We start from the raw sequence: 19,546 nt of genomic DNA, 5'->3' as shown, positions 1-19,546 counted from the left end.
TCCAGCATTTTGTCCTCATTGGGTTGTTTCGAGCTCACCTTCTTTACTTTAGGCCCCCTTCCTGCTGCATTCTCATGGTTCCACCAGGTCTGCTGATGTTTCTTTCTTGGGATTTCTGCCCTACATAAGGATAATGACTCAGAGAATGAGCTTGCTTATTAATATGTGCAGTGGTCACTATTAACTCAGTAATGAGCAACTAAATATGAATAAAGAAAGCTATTACCCCCGCAGGAGATAACTGTAGTTGATGAGACTTTATTGTTCTGGTCTGTATTTTATATTTTGCATCATATCTCTGTGTGACACGCACTTAATGATATTGTACATTTCGCAAGAGCCTTTGGCTAGAAGCGATAAATATGAGTAACCATGGCACTGTGCCTTTCCCCCAACGTAGTTGGAACTACCCCTTGGGCTATGTTCAATCACGAAGCCTTGAAAACCCCAGGGGAAAAAACTGCCAGAGGGAGTGAGGCTTCTGAGGGCCATTGCAGGCAGCCATAGGAAAGAGCCAGGAGTTTCAAATTGGCAAACCTCATGACAGATGCATTAAAATAGCAGTTTTGTGAGAAAAGTGGGGCATATAATATTAATTCTTGCAAGTGGGGGTATGGGGATCTAAGTGGATGGCCTACTTGTCCTCAATCACTTATATTCCTAGGAGTTTATGGGTGGCGTTACTTCCCTTACTCAAGGGAAGTAATAGTACCACTGTATTCTGCTCTGGTCAGACCTCACCTGGAGTACTGTGTCCAGTTCTGGGCACCACAGTTCAAGAAGGATACTGACAAGCTGGAACGTGTCCAGAAGAGGGGAACCAAAATGGTCAAAGGCCTGGAAACGGTGCCTTATGAGGAACGGCTCAGGGAGCTGGGTATGTTTAGCCTGGAGAAGAGAAGGTTAAGGGGTGATATGATAGCCATGTTCAAATATATAAAATGATGTCATATAGAGGAGGGAGAAAGGTTGTTTTCTGCTGCTTCAGAGAAGCGGGCACGGAGAAATGGATTCAAACTACAAGAAAAAAGATTCCACCTAAACATTAGGAAGAACTTCCTGACAGTAAGAGCTGTTCGGCAGTGGAATTTGCTACCAAGGAGTGTGGTGGAGTCTCCTTCTTTGGAGGTCTTTAACCAGAGGCTTGACATGCATATGTCAAGAATGCTTTGATGGTGTTTCCTGATTGGCAGGGGGTTGGACTGGATGGCCCTTGTGGTCTCTTCCAACTCTATGATTCTATGATTCTGTGTGTTTTAACTGGGTATATAAGCTACCTGCAGTTGTGATGGCCAACAGGATGAGGGCCAACTCACTGAAGCTGCATCCAGTGGGTGACTTGGAAGAATATGACCAGCCTTTTCTGGACAAGGTTACACTCCCCACTAAAGTAGGGGTGGCTAACCTGTGGCTCTCCAGAGCTTGTGGGACTACAACTCCCAGTTGCCCCTAGTGAGCATTGCTGCGGGCCAGGGATGATGGGAGTTGTAGTCTACTAGCATCAGCACCCGGGTTGGTCACACCTTGCCCTAAAGAATCAGGTATGCAGCTTGAGATGCCGCTCGGTCCAGCTTTTGGAACGCAAGAACGTGGCAAGTTGCCTTATACTGTGTCAGACCATTTTTTCATCTAGCTCAACATTGTCTGCACTGACAGGCAACATCTCTCCAGGATTCCAGACAGGGGGCATTCCCAGACCTACCTGGAGATGTCGGGGACAGAACTTGGGAAGTACTGAATGCAAAACAGATGCTATGTGACTAAGTTAAGGTCCTTCCCATTTTGCACAACAAGCAAACTAGGTAACATTTTGAACTCATCTAATACAGCATAGTGTACCCAACACAGAGTCAGTTTTAAAGTGCGGCAGGGAGAGAAACTTAAGTATTGTTTTTGTGAGAGTTGTCTGAATTTCTGAACTGAGCTGAGGGAGTTTGCCTGTCGCTACCCTCCATGAATGGCTGTTCTCCTTGTGGGGGCTGAGATACTGGGAAATCTTAAGGCACACAGACGGTAAGTACTCAACCATGGGATAGCTCAGTTGGTTAGAGCATAATACGGATTAACGCCAAAGTGTGACCAACCTTCCCATAAGCCGATATGGGACAGCTCCACATTCCTGCAATGCAGGGCGTTGGACTAGATCGGGCACCCCCAAACTGCGGCCCTCCAGATGTTTTGGCCTACAACTCACATGATCCCTAGCTAACAGGACCAGTGGTCAGGGATGATGGGAATTGTAGTCCAAAACATCTGGAGGGCCAAAGTTTGGGGATGCTGGACTAGATGTTCCTCAGGGTCCCTTCCAACTCTACAATTCTATGGTTTTTGGCCCCGACTTTAGTGCCCTGTATTCCCCTTCTTGCCATCATGCTGTTGATTTCTCAACATAACTGTATTGCTAGGCATTCTCTGCTCCTATGCAGCATTTGGCTCTGATGCCCGAGGAAACTGGCTTTTCTGTGGGATACCATGGAACACTGGCAATTAAAATAGCCTGTTTAACAGCAGCACAACTGTAGCATTTAAAGCTTCTATAATTGGATGTCTGAAGCATTTGTTAAAGTCCCGAGAATCTTGGCTTTTGTTTGGGGAGTTGGGAATAAGCGATTGTAAGTTTCTAGTTGCTATGGTGGTTGTGGAGAAAATAGAATCACTTTGGACCTCTTCAAACAACACCCAGTTTCCTAAACATGTGCAGTCCTGTGCTTAGGAACTGGTCTGGGGCTTCTGCGGGGTTGGGGACTGCAGTTCATTGGTGAAGCACATGCCTTGGTACAGGCACCCCCAAACTTCGGCCCTCCAGATGTTTTGGACTACAATTCCCATCTTCCCCAACCACTGGTCCTGTTAGCTAGGGATCATGGGAGTTGTAGGCCAAAACATCTGGAGGGCCGCAGTTTGGGGATGCCTGCCTTGGTATGACAGAGGTCCAGGTTCAATCTCTGCTGGTTTCTCCAGTTTGGAGATGGTGGTAGGTGACCAGGTGTTAAATGACAGGGAAGAGCTGTGCTTGAGACCCTGGAGAGCTACTGCCAGTTCGAGTAGACAGAACTGGCCTAGATCAGTGTTTCCCAGACTTGGGCTTTTGGACTACAGTTCCCATCATCCCTAGCTAGGGGTGATGGGAGTTGTAGTCCGAAAACACCTGGAGACCCAAGTTTTGGAAACACTGGCCTAGGTTAATGGAGAATCTTACTCCTGTGTTCTTACCCTCTCATCGTGCATAAAGCATCATGTACGGGAGGGACTGTGGCTCAGTAGTGGAGCATTTGCTCTGCCTGTGGAAGGCCTTAGGTTCAATCCTTAGCATCCCCAGGTTGGGTTGGGAGAGCCCCCTGTCTCAAATGCTGGAGAGCTTGTTGCCTGTCAGTTAAAACAGTATCCTGCTAGACACACCCAATTGTCTGAATCAATATAAGGCAGCTTTCTCTCCCCCCCAACTATTTTTATTTATTTGCATTTCTGATAGATTTCAACACAAGGGGTGAAAAAACAACACCCCAAGAGTAATAATAAATAGGAAAAAGAAAATTATATATTACATATTCTATTGAATTAAAAAAAAAAATACAGTCACTGACGGACTTCCCTTCCTCTCCTTCCATGGGTCCTTTTATCTTCCACTTCCTCTTGTATTTTCTTCATTTCCATTTTAGGAACCACAGCTTTCCTCAAATGCCTGAATTACCAATATAAATCATGTGTGTGTGTCTTTGTTTGAACAGGAGGTCTCCTTTGAACTTGCGATCCAGACCCAGGTGGATCAAACATATTCCTTTGTTAGAAGATTTTGCTTGGCATAGGCACTGTCCAGAGTTGTGCAAGGGGCACAGGGGGTGAGGAAGAAAAGAAAGTGTGGGTTGTGTTGGTCGGATTCAGTGGGGTATTCCCTGAAAAAGTGGGGTCACGCCAACCAGCAGGCACAGATCTTAACTATCCAAGCAGTTGGAGGTTGTTCAGAGTGGCCCTAGGTGTTGGGCAGAGGCACCAGCTTCTCAGGATGGTTGAGGGGTTCCAACACCCTCTGAACATTGAGGGGGGCTGGCCCTCTACAAAAAGGGGGACGACAAAAGTGCTTGGGTCCCTAGGAGACAGTGTCTGTGATGTTGAGGAAGCCCAAGTGAGCTACCTCATAGGTTAACATTGGTCATTTTAAGGGATTGTCTCAGCTCTAGCTTGAGACAAACCCTCTTTCCTGAGTTTATCTTGCTTTTGCCTATGTGGAACCCAGGGCTTTTGAAGAAGGTGCTAATTAATTTTTGCTGGTAGCTAGATTCTTCACATTAAGTATTAGGACGTGAGAATATTTATCCATGCCTTCCAGGAGACATTTTAAGATATGGACTTGTACCAGGGTCAAAATAGCTCATATTGGGGATCTCCTTTTATATCACATTATGCCAGCTTTTTCATGTTCTACAGAAATGAACCATAGAAAAAGTTCAGATTGGCACACACCATTGCACAAGGTGGTTCTCCTCTCTTATCCTCGGAGCAGCCCTGAGAGGTAGGTTAGGCTGAGAGATAGTGGTTGGCCCAAGATCACCCATTGAATAGAGATTTGATCCTTGGTCTTCCCAGTGGTAGTCTAACTATTACCTCTGCTCTGGTTTTGAAATCTGCATTAGTGATGAGCATAGAGGCAAAAACCTTTAACTACATAATTTTAAACTTGCTTCTCTTTTGTGTCTTTCTCACAAATATCATTATTTCTCCTTTGTTTTAGCTGCTTATAATACCTAATATGTCATTTCCCCATTTCCTAATCAAGGTTTTAATACAAAACCAATTTTTTTTCTGTACTCCACTACAGAGAAAATCATAGCGTTGGTGAATCATGTAGTTCAGTGTTGCATATTAAGCTCTAACCTGTTGTTAAGTAATTAAGGATCCCAATACACTGTAATTTAATTTTTAAAAAGATGGCAGAAACGTTTATTCATTTCTCCTCTAAGTTGCTAATGGGTTTACCTGGTCTTCTTTTACTTGGGGAAAAAAAAAGAAACTAAAGATATAAGTATGATTTAAGAACTGTATTTATCAGAGGAACTTATACCACGACCTCACACCAAAGTGATTTTCTTTAAAAGGTATATACGGTAATTAAATATCAGGGGACACGTTACATTTTTCTGCATTGGCATCAGTATTTAAATCTTCATTATCTCAACGGGAAGTGGTAGGCAGAAACTAAAATCTTTCAGTAAGTTTCATATTTGGCTCATTTGGAAAATATTGTAGGATATTGTGCAGCTGAAAAAGACAACTGTGATGATCATTGAAGTAAAACACCTTCTCTAGGAGAAAAGATGGTGTAGAGCAGGTGTGAGGAACATTTTAGCTCGCCAGTAGTTTAGTTGCTGAACCACAACCCCCATTATCCCTGCCCATTGGCATGATGCTAGAGGTAATGGGAGTTGTAGTTTAGCAACATCTGGAGGGCCAAAGGTTCTCCACACCTAGGTAGCCAAAATAGTGCTGTCCAGATGTTGTTGGACTAGAAGTCCCATCATCTCTGACCATTGACCATGTTTGCTAGGACTGATGGGAGCTGTAGTCCAGCAACATTGGGAGAGGGGACCACATTGGTTACCCCTAATGTGGAAGAAGGAGGGAGAGTATGTATATTTATTCTCCCTCTCTTATAATCCTAGAACCCGGTTGGGGAACTTGCATTCCTCCTAATGTTGTTGAATTCCCCCAGCCAGCATGGCCAATGGTCAGAGGTACTGTAGTCCAAAGAAATATGAAAGGCCACAAATTCCCCATCCCTGCATAAACCATCCTGTCAGATTAACTGACAGGGGATTCAGGACAGACAAAATGAATTATTATTTCATATGGTGCAAACTTGATTTATGGAATTGACTACCCCAGGATTTGGTGGACACAAATAGCCATGATGGCTGTTTGCCTCTTGAGTAGCAGTTGGTGGAGAACAACTGTCTTGTTAACTCCTGGATAATTCCACAGTTGATACAGTAGCCTCAACACACATAGGGAACTGCTTTGTTGTTATTGTTTAGTCGTTTAGTCGTGTCTGACTCTTCGTGACCCCATGGACCTGAGCACACCAGGCACTCCTGTCTTCCACTGCCTCCCGCAGTTTGGTCAAACTCATATTGGTAGCTTTGAGAACACTGTCCAACCATCTCGTCCTCTGTCGTCCCCTTCTCCTTGTGCCCTCAATCTTTCCCAACCTCAGGGTCTTTTCCAGGGAATCTTCCCTTCTCATGGTTTGTTTTTTACTTCACTTTAATTCCATTATATTTTCATTACTTCTTAGCTATTATATTTTATACTAGCTGGCCCGGCCATGCATTGCTGTGGCTCATCCCTGTGTTTTCCCCCACCCTGTCCTGATCCATGACGTATCCTGTCTCCTCCCCCACCCCCGGGTCATCCCTGTGATTTGCCCCACCCTGTCCTGACCCATGACCTATCCCGTCTCCTTCCCCCCCGCCCCGGTTCATCCCTGTGATTCCCCCCACCCTGTCCCGACCCATGACCTATTCCGTCCTCTCCTCCCCCCAACACCCACCCAGGCGAGTTCCCACCTCCATTTGGCCTAATCTGTGAAGGCGAGGCGAGCTGCTGTGGAGAGGGAAGGTTTTCTAGCTGCAGTACCAGTGTAACCACCGATGGAGGGCGAAGATTTTATAGCTGCAGTACCAGTGTAGCCACCACTCTTTTGCAACCTCTTCTGGCTTCTTTCCCCCAGCATGCACTTTAAGGTGAGTTGTGTGTTCTGAAACACGGGGTTTTTACATTGCACAGATGTCTATGCAAACTTTCCTATGGCCTTCAGACATTCACATGTGATGTTGTGTCAAAATTTCACCTCAATCGGTCAAGCAGTTTTGGTGAAAAGTGGAAACACACCCACATGCCCAGTTTACATTTTTATATATATAGATATTCGTAGCTTTCTGTGTTTTAGCGCTGTGTGTTTTAATTTTTGTAAGCCACCTGGTTCTGGGGGAATGGTGGGAAGCAAGCAAGCAAGCAAGTAACCAAACAAACGGCTGTGTTATGACAGACTTACAGCCTATTTGGGCCCAGGGTCTGGGGGTCTCCTTATATAGTTCCAATGTACTTTTGCTATTGGTACATTTGTCCTGGGTGTTTAAAATGCGGCTGAATGAGCTGGAAGGGCTTTTCAGACTGCTGGCCATTTGCTGCAGGAGATTTTTTTTTTGGCAAGTTCCCCCTTCTTGTTTTTATTTAATTGTGTTTTATTCTGTTTGATTTCCTCCCTGCTTTTTAGTCTAGAAGGATCTCCAAGGCAGCTTACAGAAACAGAATCAGGGTCTTTTCCAATCAGAGTCTTCTCATGAGGTGGCCAAAGTACTGGAGCATCAGCTTCAGGATCTGTCCTTCCAGTGAGCACTCAGGGCTAATTTCCCTGCTTATTAAGTTATGAATGCATTTTATTTGCCTTGCCGCTGACATCTTTCCAGTTGGGGTGGCCTCCTCTTGGTTTGCTTCCAGTTTTAAGGACTTGCAATCCTGCCATATTGGAGTGCTCCCCAAGGGCATTATTACAGCCTGTAACTGCTGATTGGGGATAGGGGGCCATACAAATTAGTGATTTAGTTAGAGTTCAAGAGCTTTCAAAACTGTGGTGTGGTGGGGTTCACTATTCTCAGATCTTCTAGATCAGGCATCCCCAACCTTCGGCCCTCCAGATGTTTTGGACTATAATTCCCACCATCACTGACCACTGGTCCTGTTAGCTAGGGATCATGGGAGTTGTAGGCCAAAACATCTGGAAGGCCACAGGTTGGGGATGCCTGTTTTAGATGTTACCCACTCACACACATGCAATGCAACTCTCCAATGGTATGGCTTTACCCCTGAAGGCGCACTCTTCCATTGTCTCCCGAGACAGATGGATGCCTGTGACAGCACAACACCCACACACACACCAGGAAGTTTATAATCTTCCAGTTAAATTGCATAACCTGCAATAATACACAACACAGCACCCCATCACCACCCCTTAATTTCAAAGGAGAAATGGAATTTTGCTTCGACTCAGACCAACACGGCTACCTACCTGTAACTGGAATTTTGACGTGAGGAAGAGATTCAGCCGTATATTTTGCTACCAAATAAATGGCACACAATTTATTGTCACAGCTGCATTTCAGCAATTGGAAATTTAAGCTGTCAGAGCTAGAAGTTTGGGTGCGTTTGTAATATCTTGAAACGATCATTTGCAGAACACCTGCATTCCCTCTGGAAAAAACAAATCACCAGCAATTTGAAACAAATTAAAATATTTCTTATTTGATCGACCCCGTCTTTAATTTTTGTGCCTCTTGCTTGGAATCCAGAATTTTCCCATCAGTATATAGCTCAATTCCAACATTGTGCCAAACTGTGGATAAGGACGCTGAACCATAGTTTGGTGCAATGGATGATTTCTCATAATTTAATTTTCTTAAAACTAGATTGTGAGTCATCACATGTCGCGGAATCTCATTTTTTAGAATATGAATGCTCTCCCTTTATGAACCACCCTGGACCTTGTGGTCTTCATCAGACGCCTTTCTCCGTATCCCCACCTGTGGGGGGAATGGAGGATAGCCACTTGAGAACATGCTTTTTCAAGTGGAATGTTATTCTCAGGGAGATGCACAAGGTGCCACCTCTGTCAGTTTTTAGGTGCCAGGCGAACACCTTTATGTTTCCCCAAACCTTGCATGAATTATCATTGCCTCTTATGGTGGTGCTCATCTTTGGAAGGTCAAAGTGTAGTTTAGGTTCTGAACTACAGTTGGTGCAAACCATGGTTTAGCATGTTATGTGATTTGACTGCGACATGGTTACCCAGAAATAAATCCCACGGCATTCCTAGCAGGAGTGTTTAGGATTGCAGGCTAATCTCTCAGCAAAACCTGGAATATCTTAATAAATATGCAGCTTCTTCTATTTCTCCAGGCCCTTTCATATGCTTCTTCAGCATCACATCGAAAGAAAGCAGTGTGTGCCCTTGGAGCGCATCCTGCACTGACCAAGCATTTGTTCTATCAAAGAATACAGAGGTTTACTAACCCTTTTGTGCCCCTGGGGACACTTGCAAACTGGAGCAACTGTTGTGGATAGCACATATACTAGCACCCCAATCCAGCACTTACCGCCACCTGTTTTGTTACTACAAAATACTTCTTTCAAGCCTAATTTCAGTGGTGGGAGAGGATCCCGTGGGCACCAGGGAAAGCCTCCTGGGGCATGTGTGTGCCCATGGGCACCATGCTGGCAATTCCTGAGACAGCGTAAGGTCATGCTCATAAAACTTTTCATACTGTAACTTTGGTTGCCATCGTCTGAAGATGAGCAACCTTTCTCTGTCTTGCACTGGTTTGCCTCAGAAGCTAGCCCTGAGGAAAGAGCAGGGAGAGAAAAGGGTCTGAAGGAGCCAGAAGTCTTGTGACAGGAGCTGGAGTCAAGCCTAGGTCAGCAATAAAAAACACGGTGTCTGTGAAGTTAACTCTTTATTCAAAGAAATCAAGTCAGCATAGGCTTAGTGATCCCAGCAGCTCTTCCTGGTAGGACTTCCCCCAATGAAGCCAATGCAAGGACTGCATGTCCCTGCCTTCCCACTGCTGTCTAAGGCAGTGATGGGCAACCTTTTGAGCTTGGTGTGTCAAAATTCGCCAAAAAACCGAGCATAACTCGGGTGGTGTGTCACTTTGAGAAAAAACCCATAATTTAACGATATTTATAGTTTAAATAACAAGCATGTATAATTGTAATAGATAAATGCATTTAATAAACCAGCAAGAGGGAGAGACTCCCTGGATTCTTTAGCAGTCTGTCTCAGCCATGCTTCTTGACCATTCTCCTGTCCAGCCTCTGCTTCAACCACGGAGTCTGAACTGCTCTCTGCCACAGCCTCTTCCATTAAACCCTGTTACCTCTTCTGCTTCTGACACCTCCCCCACCTCCTCTTCCTCTGGCCTCTCATCTTCCTTCATCGCACCACCAATCCCCTGACTCGGAGCCTTCTTCCCCTGGGGGTTCCCCCGCTGGCGCCTCCCAGCCACTCCTCTGCCTCCAGCCAGTCCATGACATATAGCAGAATTAAAGTCTAAGGACTTGCTGAAGTTATCAGCTGAAAAGAGGACAATGAAGAAGAGGGAAGGAATTGAGCTTGAGCTTGAGCAGCTAACAGGTTATAGCAGGTATAGGCAAACTCCAGCCCTCCGGATGTTTGGGACTGCAATTCCCATCACCCCTGACCACTGGTCCTGTTAGCTAGCGATGGTGGGAATTGTAGTCCCAAACATCTGGAGGGCCGGAGTTTGCCTATGCCTGGGTTATAGTATCCATGCAAACAGCCTCAAACAGGAGTCATGCATTTATTATTTAGCAAACCGAAATACAGTGGAACTTGGGTTCTCAAAAGCCTTGGAACTCGAACATTTTGAATGCCGAAAACCCGGAAGTAAGTGTTCCGGTTTTCGAATATTTTTCGGAAGCTGAATGTCCGATGTGGCTGTTGGCTATTGTTTCCAGGGCACCTGCGCCAATCGGAAGCCGCGCCTTGGTTTTTGAATGTTTCAAAACCAACATACCACTGTAGATTTCAGAAGTGTGCGAACGGGGGAAAAAAGTTCTTTTGTTTTCTCTCCTTCGTCTGCGATTCCTCCCTCCTTCCACACTAAACATCCCCTGTCATAGCCCCCCTGCCCGCCAGGTTGGCTGAAACAGGAGCAGCGCTGGAACTGTGCTGCAACATTTTCTTACAGGTTCCCACTTGTAAACTTTCTCTCCTGCTGATGCACTCGAGTCCCGTCAACTACTAGCTGCAGTTGATTGATTGCTTCCTGCTGTTGAGAAGCACTTGACCCAATACATTGAATCACATTCAGAATATCAGGGATTTGTTCCCCGGCGCTTCCTTGTATCCTGTGCTTTGTCACTTTCATCGCCAGAGAAGCCTCCATGGCTGCTCACATTGAAAGTAGGAATGATTTGGCTGGAAGGGAGGCAGATGAACCCTCCTGGGAGTCAATTTGAAAATAATGCTTTAATGGATCAATAGTAAAGTAGGCCGTGCTAAGATGCTTCATTCTGCTGTTTCTCTAAGGGTATTTAAGGGGGGGGGGAGTAATAAATTCTGAAATTACAACAAGGATCCTTAAATAAATATCTTACTGGAGGGTTTGTTTTGTTTTTCGTTACCAATGGCCAAACAGCAAGGTATACAAGGAATTTGCATGGCTTCCGGGGAGTTAATGAAGCTGAATCAGAGTTAATAAGGAAGCTGTAGCCTGAGCAGCAAGAGCTTGTATTCATAAATGAGCACCTGCCGAATGGCTATGTGGATTCAGCATCTGTATAAGTGTAGGAGGCTGCCTTCAGAAGCACAAAATAAGAAACCAAAGGATGAAATCCCATAGTAAGTTCTGCATAGGAAGCTGACCTCTACTGGGTGCATCTAGTGCAGGGAGAGCCAAAGTGGTGTTGCTGGACTACAACTCCCATCATGCCTGGCCATTGGCCATACTATCTGGGACTAATGGGGGTTGGAGTTCAACAGTGTAGAGAGGGCACCAAAGCCCATCCCTTCTGAGTCTCAATTGTGTCTTCTATGAAAGCTCTTCAAGCTTTCAAGGAGGAATTATTCCCATCATCTTCTACCTGATTCTTCTAGCTAAAGATGACAAGGTTTGAACCTTAGACTTCCTGCATCCAAAGCCAGTGCCCTAGCATTGGAATGGGACTGAGATGGAAGTCGACTGATACAGGGAGGATTATCGGTTTTTTATGATTATGTATTTTCTGTTGTTGTGATTTTATCGCCTCTCCTGGTATGCCCCGCGGAGGACCTTAAGGTCCACAAACAACAATATTCTGGAGATCCCGAGCCATAAGATGGCTAGATTGGCCTCTACTAGAGCCAGGGCCTTTTCAGTACTGGCCCTAACTTGGTGGAATGCTCTTTCCCAGGAGACCAGGGCCCTGCGGGATTTGTCATCTTTCCACAGGGCCTGCAAGACAGAGCTGTTCCGCCTGGCCTTTGGGTTAGACTCAGCTTGACCCCTGTGTTTTTCCTCCCTCATGGCTTGGATTTATGGAATACTTGAAATGAGGCTGCACTTTAAATTTTAATACTGTATTTTAACCTGTATTAATTGTTTTTATGTTTTATTGTAATTCTGTTGGGACCCAGGTGGCAGTGTGGTTAAACCACTGAGCCTAGGGCTTGCTGATCAGAGGGTCGGCGGTTCGAATCCCTGTGACGGGGTGAGCTCCCGTTGTTCGGTCCCAGCTCCTGCCAACCTAGCAGTTCGAAAGCATGTCAAAATGCAAGTAGATAAATAGGAACCGCTACAGCGGGAAGGTAAACGGCGTTTCCATGTGCTGCTCTGGTTTGCCAGAAGTGGCTTTGTCATGCTGGCCACATGACCTGGAAGCTATAGGCCGGCTCCCTCGGCCAATAATGCAAGATGAGCGCGCAACCCCAGAGTCGGTCACGACTGGACCTAATGGTCAGGGGTCCCTTTACCTTTACCTTTACCTTTACCTAATTCTGTTAGTGTCAGCCGCCCTGAGCCCGGTTTTTGACTGGGGAGGGCGGGGTATAAATAAAAATTTATTATTATTATTATTATTATTATTATTATTATTATTATTATTATTTATGTTGTGAACCACCCTGAGTTCTGCAGTATAGGGCAGTATACAAATTTAATAAATAACAACAATAATAACAATATGACTCATTGCTCTTGGCTCTGTGACAACTCCCCCTCCTCTCCTAGGTTGTGTGCAAAGTTGCTTCTCTAGTCCATTTGAGAGGTCTGTTGAGGAATCCTATGATGATTGTGTCATTTTGGACTACAATTCCCATCTTCCCCAACCACTGGTCCTGCTAGCTAGGGATCATGGGAGTTGTAGGCCAAAACATCTGGAGGGCCGGAGGTTTGACATGCCTGGTATATATGGTGCCTAGCATAGTACAAGAGGAAGGTTTATGCCCCAAGGAGCATACAGTCTTAAATATGGCATGTGGGAAGTGACGGGGAAGGAAGGGAACTGGAGGCATGGGTAAAGGGGGAAAGAATCAGTCTTGAGTTACAAATTCAGAAGGCACATTTGCACATGGATAAAGGGTTGGGGGGGGTGTCTTATAGGTGCCAGTCAATTTTAAAAACTGAGGGTTGCATCCAGAGTAGACCCGTTGAAATTAATGGATACGACTAACCCAGCACTGCTAATTTCAGTGGGTTTGCTCTGAGTAGAAATTAGTTGGATACAACCCAAAGCAGGTACTTGGCCCCTCAAGAGATCCCTCTGGACATTTTGCTGCAGTGCTGACATAATGCACTGCATTCAGCTTCCCTTTAGACATGGCTAGGGAACCTGTGGCCCTCCAGGTGTTGTTGGGCTCCAGTTCAGCCCCTGCCAGCACAGCCCATGGTCAGGGATCCTGGGAGTTGGAGTCCACCTGGAAGACTACAGCTTAGCCACCCCTTCCCTGGAAGATCAAGTTTGCAGCTTGAGTTTTTTTAAATGGGTTGCCTAACTAATGGGGGGCAAAAGGCATTTTTGATCAGCTTAATGTAATCAGTTGACTTAAATGCTGCCACTCTAAAAACCTTTTGCATTCATTTTAATCCCCCACCATTCATCCTCAAGTTGTGGCAAAAGCATCCCTTTCATTTTAATTCATTTGTTTTGACTTGGTACCATAGCCCTTGAAGAAGAATGGTTAAGGAAGGGGGTGAATACTAGCAACCTGTTGCGCTTCTGTTCCTCCTTCATGCCTTTGATGATCCTGTTTCCATTGTGTTGACAGTCATAGGCCTGCTTTATATTCTTGTATACTGCACCAGAGCTTTTTCTTTGACATACGCACAGTTCTTTCTTCTTGGCACTTTTTGCACCCATCACTTTTGCAGTAGTGACCCAGGTGGCGCTGTGGTTAAACCACTGAGCCTAGGGCTTGCTGATCAGAAGGTCGGCGGTTCGAATCCCTGTGACGGGGTGAGCTCCCGTTGCTTGGTCCCAGCTTCTGCCAACCTAGCAGTTCGAAAGCACATCAAAATGCAAGTAGATAAATAGGAACCGCTACAGCGGGAAGGTAAACGGCATTTCCATGTGCTGCTCTGGTTTGCCAGAAGCAGCTTTGTCATGCTGGCCACATGACCTGGAAGCTGTACGCCGGCTCCCTCGGCCAATAATGCGAGATGAGCGCGCAACCCCAGAGTCGGTCACGACTGGACCTAATGGTCAGGGGTCCCTTTACCTTTACCTTTACCTGTTCTTCATACGGCGCTTTCCTATTGCATGGTCTTTATATCTCCATGTAATGAAAATGTACTAATAATGCAGTTTTCTCAAGCATCATCCCCCCCCCACTTCCTGCGCATGAAATGTTGCATGATATACATAAAGTGTGAGCATTGATTCTGTGGCCCTCCAGATACTGTTGGACTCCCAACTTCCATCAGCCCCACCCAACATGGCCAATGATTAGAGATGATGAGATGCTCAGCAAAACCTGGAGGGCCACAGGTCCCCACGCCTGATATATTTGTCCATACAAAAGAGCATTAGACAAATTCATGGAGGATAAGGCTATCAGTGGCTGCAAGCCATGACACCTATGTTCTCCCTCCACTGTTGGAGCCAGTATGCCTTTGAATGCCAGTTGCTGGAAACTGCAGGAGGGGAGAAGGCTCTTGTGCTCAATTCCTGCTTTCAAGCTCCCCAGAGGCAAGGGCGGAGGAAGGGGGGTCTGGTGGGTGTGGGACGCCCAGATGTCACCACTGAGGGGGTGACAAAATACTGACCGCGGGGCCTGCAGGGTGCCCGAGCCACACATCTCTCCTGGGAGAGACGTGGTGAATTGGGTGCAGGCAGGCTCTCTGCTGCCCATACGGTCTACCTGCTGCCTCTCTCCATCTGTAGGGCGGCTGAGTGGGAGGAGGCAGTCAGCCCTATAGGCAGCTTGCCCCACCCCTATGGGAGGCTTGCCCCACCCCTGGGTGCCCCGCCCCAGGCGCCCGTGTGGCTTCCCCTGCCGCTGCCCAGAGGCATCGGTTGGCCACTGGAAGAACAGGATGCTGGACTAGATGGACCTTTGGCCTGATCAAGTATCCTGCTGGGATAGCTCAGTTGGTAGAGCACGAGATGCTTAATCTCAGGGTTATGGGTTCAAGCCCCACATCCGTGCATTGCAAGGGGTTGGACTAGATCAGGCATCCCCAAACTGCGGCCCTCCAGATGTTTTGGCCTACAACTCCCATGATCCCTAGCTAACAGGACCAGTGGTTGGGGAAGATGGGAATTGTAGTCCAAAACATCTGGAGGGCCGAAGTCTGGGGATGCCTGGACTAGATGACCCTGGTGGCCTCTTCGAACTCTACAGTTATACGATACTCAGTGCCTCTTATGACGATGTGTTGTTGCTAGAATCTTATGTTGGCAGTATCTTATGTTCAGGTTTGGAGGCAGAGTGTCTCATGAGTGACAGCTGACGGGGAGCAAATGTAGGAAGAGGACTTGCCTCTTCCCAAAAGCCCATGTGGGAGAACAGGGTCCTGGGCCTGATGGACTTCTAGCCTGACCCAACAGGGCTCTTCTGACATTCTGCATGGCTATCCCATCGATTTAAAATGGATTTATTTCACAATCTGCTTCCGACAGGTATATATAAGGATAAAAGACGATGAGTGGAATGTCTATCGAAGATACACAGAGTTCAGAGTCCTTCATCACAAGTTGCAGGCAAAATACCACCAAGTGAGAAGTTTTAACTTTCCACCGAAAAAGGCCATTGGCAACAAGGTAAGTGGGAATGAAAACAATGTGGATGCCTTGAGATGCAAAATACATTTGCAAAGCAGGGCATTTATTTATCATTTACTATTAGTCGTAGCTTTTGGAAATGCACAAATGCCTTTTTGTCCAACAAAGCATTGAGACTATGAGCAAAGGAATACATGCTTGCCCAAATGGGTCAAAGAATTATCTGAGTTTTAAAAAAAAGAGTTTTGCAAGATAAGAATTGGAACTATATCACATGGTCACACTGCAGAAGTGTTTGGGGAGAGGTTAGGGAGGAGGAGGAGGAATGAAGAAGGAAATGAAGCACCTAATATATATTCAGCGCTATAACCAATGTTGGTAAATTAGAGGACATTAAGCTCCAGGAGAGGCTGGCTGGATCCTTCCCCAGGAAGGAAGCAGCTATGAGACTGGGGGAAGTAGAGGCAAGGTGACTGTGTATCAAGGGTTCAGATATGTGGATAGGCACTCACTCAAAGGTCGGTATTGAGTATAGGGTTTCTCTGGTTGAGTTCTTAAACCTTGGGTTCCCAGACTGTTTTGGACCACAACTCCCATCAACCCTGACCATTGGCTAGGCTGGCTGGGGATGCTGGGAGTTGTGGTCCAACCACTGCTGGGAACCCGAAGTTGAAGAATGCTGGTCTAGCCTCTAGAGCAGGCATCCCCAAACTTTGGGCCTCCAGATGTTTTGGACTACAATTCCCATCATCCCTGACCACTGGTCCTGTTAGCTAGGGATCATGGGTGTTGTAGGCCAAAACATCTGGAGGGCCGCAGTTTGGGGATGCCTGCTCTAGAGGACTTGTGGATGCTACTTAACTGGGTTTCCTCACTGAACAATTTGAATCACACACACACACACAACATTTCCAAATCATTGGATGGTGGCCTGGAATGGGTTTGCAAATACCAGTGATGGGTTGTCTAAAATGTGTCCTTGCCCCTGCACCCCCGAATGACTCATAAATTTTGCCTGGGCTTGGCAACTAGCTCAGGTATGTGCTTGCTACCAACCTTGGCTTCTGTCTGAAGTGGAGGGGCAAGGGTTCTTAACTGGGCAACAACACAGCGAAGGTGCTCCAATGCAACTGTGCAAAAGGAAGGACTCCTCCCTATTGTGACAAGCCTTAGAGAGGTTGGAAAAACAGCATTTCAGATCTTTCTGGTGTCTGAGAGATTCCCGTCTCTTCTCCCAGCTCAGAAGGGCAGGGTTTATTCCTCATTAGTAGAACGCTGGTTCTTGTCCTTTAAAAAAATGTGACTTAAAAAAATGGAACTTTCTTAATTTATCGTGGGGTGATAGTAAACCAAGTTTTACTCAGAGTAGACCTGTTAAAATTAACAGAACAGAAATATTTTCTGGTTTTGCCCAAGAAATAAGAAATACATTAGCATTAAATGTAGCCATAAAATCCTAGTTTGTCTAATATCTAATGGTAGTTCCCCCCCCAAAAAAATGTAATTTAAAGCAAAACACACACTTGTGTGTATGTTTAAAGATTTTGTTCTGTGTTACAAAGTATTATAAGGTGGTCCTTCCTTGTCTCCTTAAAAGTTCTGATGCTCTTCGCTGCTTTCCATTCAGATTTTTTCCTTGCATATGTATTGCATCTTTTCACAACTCTTCAGCAGACTTTCCCAAGTTTTACTGGCACTTCTCTCAAGATCATTTGTATCATTTTTCTTTGCCATTGAAGGACGTTTTGAGTGTCTGGTTGAAAAAGTCAAAATTCACACTCATAATCCAGTGCAAAATAAGATGTTAAAAACCCACACCTTAAAAAAAGCTGACAGTTACCTCAGAGGCAGAATCACCCTTGTTGACATCCTTGTTGCTCCCTTTTCGCACAATAATAACAGTGATTCTGTTTTGTTTGGGCTGAATAAGAGAACACCACTTCCCTTAGATGAACCTTGGCTACTGTCATGATCGCAGCTAGAGTAATCTGAACATTTATATTATCCAGAAGAGTTTGCAAGGTGTTCTAGAAGACATCTTCTTGAAATTAATTGAGTAGTCTGGCATGATGCCGGGTACAATCCATCTTCATCCCTTGAAGGCGATGGCAAAATGCCCAGGAGGTAGTTCACCATCCTGTCCTTCTGTGAAATAAAGAGTATTCAGAGCAGTGCTGGGAATTTACAAGAATTGCCAGTGTGTCTTCTGGTTTTTTTATATCTATATCTATATATTTATTGATTTTATAAAAACAAAACAGAAAAAACACACCAAATATACACAACAAAACAAAATGCCAACATAACAATAAAAAGAGATATCAAATCAATCTTATATCACAAATCTTTATCGACTTCCTCCATTCCCTCCCAACTACGTTCCATCATATTACTTCTTTAGTACTTTCCAAATCTTGGTTCCAATCTTTTTAATAATTATCTAAACCTATTAATACTCTTAAAGACTTATCAATACTATAAATCTCTTATACCTATCTCAAAATGCAATTCTATTCTAATTAAATCTTAAAATTCAATACAATAATAACACTTAACTAAATCTTAATACAAATAATAACTTAACTAACACTCTTCTACAACCTCCTTTTACTTCCAAATCTTTTTGCTAAAAACTGCTAATCTTACGATTCTTTTCTAAATAAACTTTAAATTTCTTACAATCTTCTTCCACCGATTCTTCCCCCTGGTCCCGGAGTCTCCCAGTCCGCTTGGACAGTTCCATGAATTCTATCAGCTTCAACTGCCAGTCGTCCACCGTGGGTATATCTTCAGTTTTCCAATTCCTTGCTAATACAATTCTGGCTGCTGTTGTGGCATACAGAAAAAAATGCAATATCTTTCTTGGGTAATTCCTCTCTAATTATCCCAAGTAAAAAAGCTTCTGGTTTCTTAACAAACGTGTTTTTCAACACTTTCTTCAGTTCATTATAGTGTCTTCTGTTTTTACCTCGAACTGTGGTCAACTTTTCTTTGAATGCAATTTTCCGAGTGCATTTGAGCGAGTTCTGTTTCTTGTCCTTCTTGGAATTTTCTCTGAATAGTGCCTACCATTTGGGGAGACAACTTGCACACATACTCAGCCGATTCACACTGGGAGGGAGGGCATTCCAAAATGGCGGCCAGGTTGCCAACGCAGTGGATGCTGCCACTGCTAGGGGCAACCAAGGCAAAGGACAACCTTGGAGGGTGGGGGAAAGAGAAGCTGTGGTGGGGCCCATCCCCGAAAAATGGAATATTTGGTTCTCGTGTTGGATATATTTGGTGAAATTATCCTCCCAGTTTTTCTGCTGGCGATATGTTTTGATCAGTCATGCAGCTGTCAACAGTTCTAAACTTTGAATATTATGTTCTCGCTCCACTGTCAGAGGCAGTATGCACCTGAATCACAAGTGGGTAGAATATTACTACACTCAGGTCTTGCAGACTTCCCACAGGCATCTTATTGCCTAGCATGAGAAAAGGTTGTTGGACTAGATGTGGTCCACTTAACTGTGGTTAGGCTGTTTTTTTGAGCCTGCAGTATGTTTCATTTTACTGTATAGTACGAGTTTCGTTTTATTATTGATACTGCTGATATTTTACTGTTGGGTTCTGTGGTTTGTAATGACACGATTTGTTTCTTTTTATGTAATCCGCTCTGAAGCCACTTGCGACAAAAAGTGGTACATAAGAACTAGCAATTCTTATTTTTATTCGTCGTCTTCTTCTTCTTACCATATTTATGCGAATCTAATACGCCATCGAATCTAAGGTG

General features: G+C 45.0%; 1 protein-coding gene across 20 annotated transcripts in view; it reads left to right on the top strand.

The window, feature by feature from the left end:
• Positions 1-19,546, top strand: part of SNX29 (sorting nexin 29) — a 258,108-nt gene that overhangs the window by 146,405 nt on the left and 92,157 nt on the right. For 17 of the 20 annotated variants that reach the window (XM_088656766.1, XM_088656770.1, XM_088656769.1 and 14 more), the window contains one exon: positions 15,670-15,810. The exons of the other annotated variants lie outside the window; for them this stretch is intronic. In XM_088656766.1, coding sequence (XP_088512892.1) covers positions 15,670-15,810 — 141 coding nt within the window. The remainder of the gene's footprint in view (positions 1-15,669; positions 15,811-19,546) is intronic. 20 annotated transcript variants of the gene reach the window in all.

This window comes from Zootoca vivipara, chromosome 13 (genome assembly GCF_965207765.1).
Source record: "Zootoca vivipara chromosome 13, rZooViv2.hap1.1, whole genome shotgun sequence".
In the NCBI taxonomy this organism is placed as follows: Eukaryota; Metazoa; Chordata; class Lepidosauria; order Squamata; family Lacertidae; genus Zootoca; species Zootoca vivipara.
This window is presented reverse-complemented; position numbering and strand designations above follow the sequence as displayed.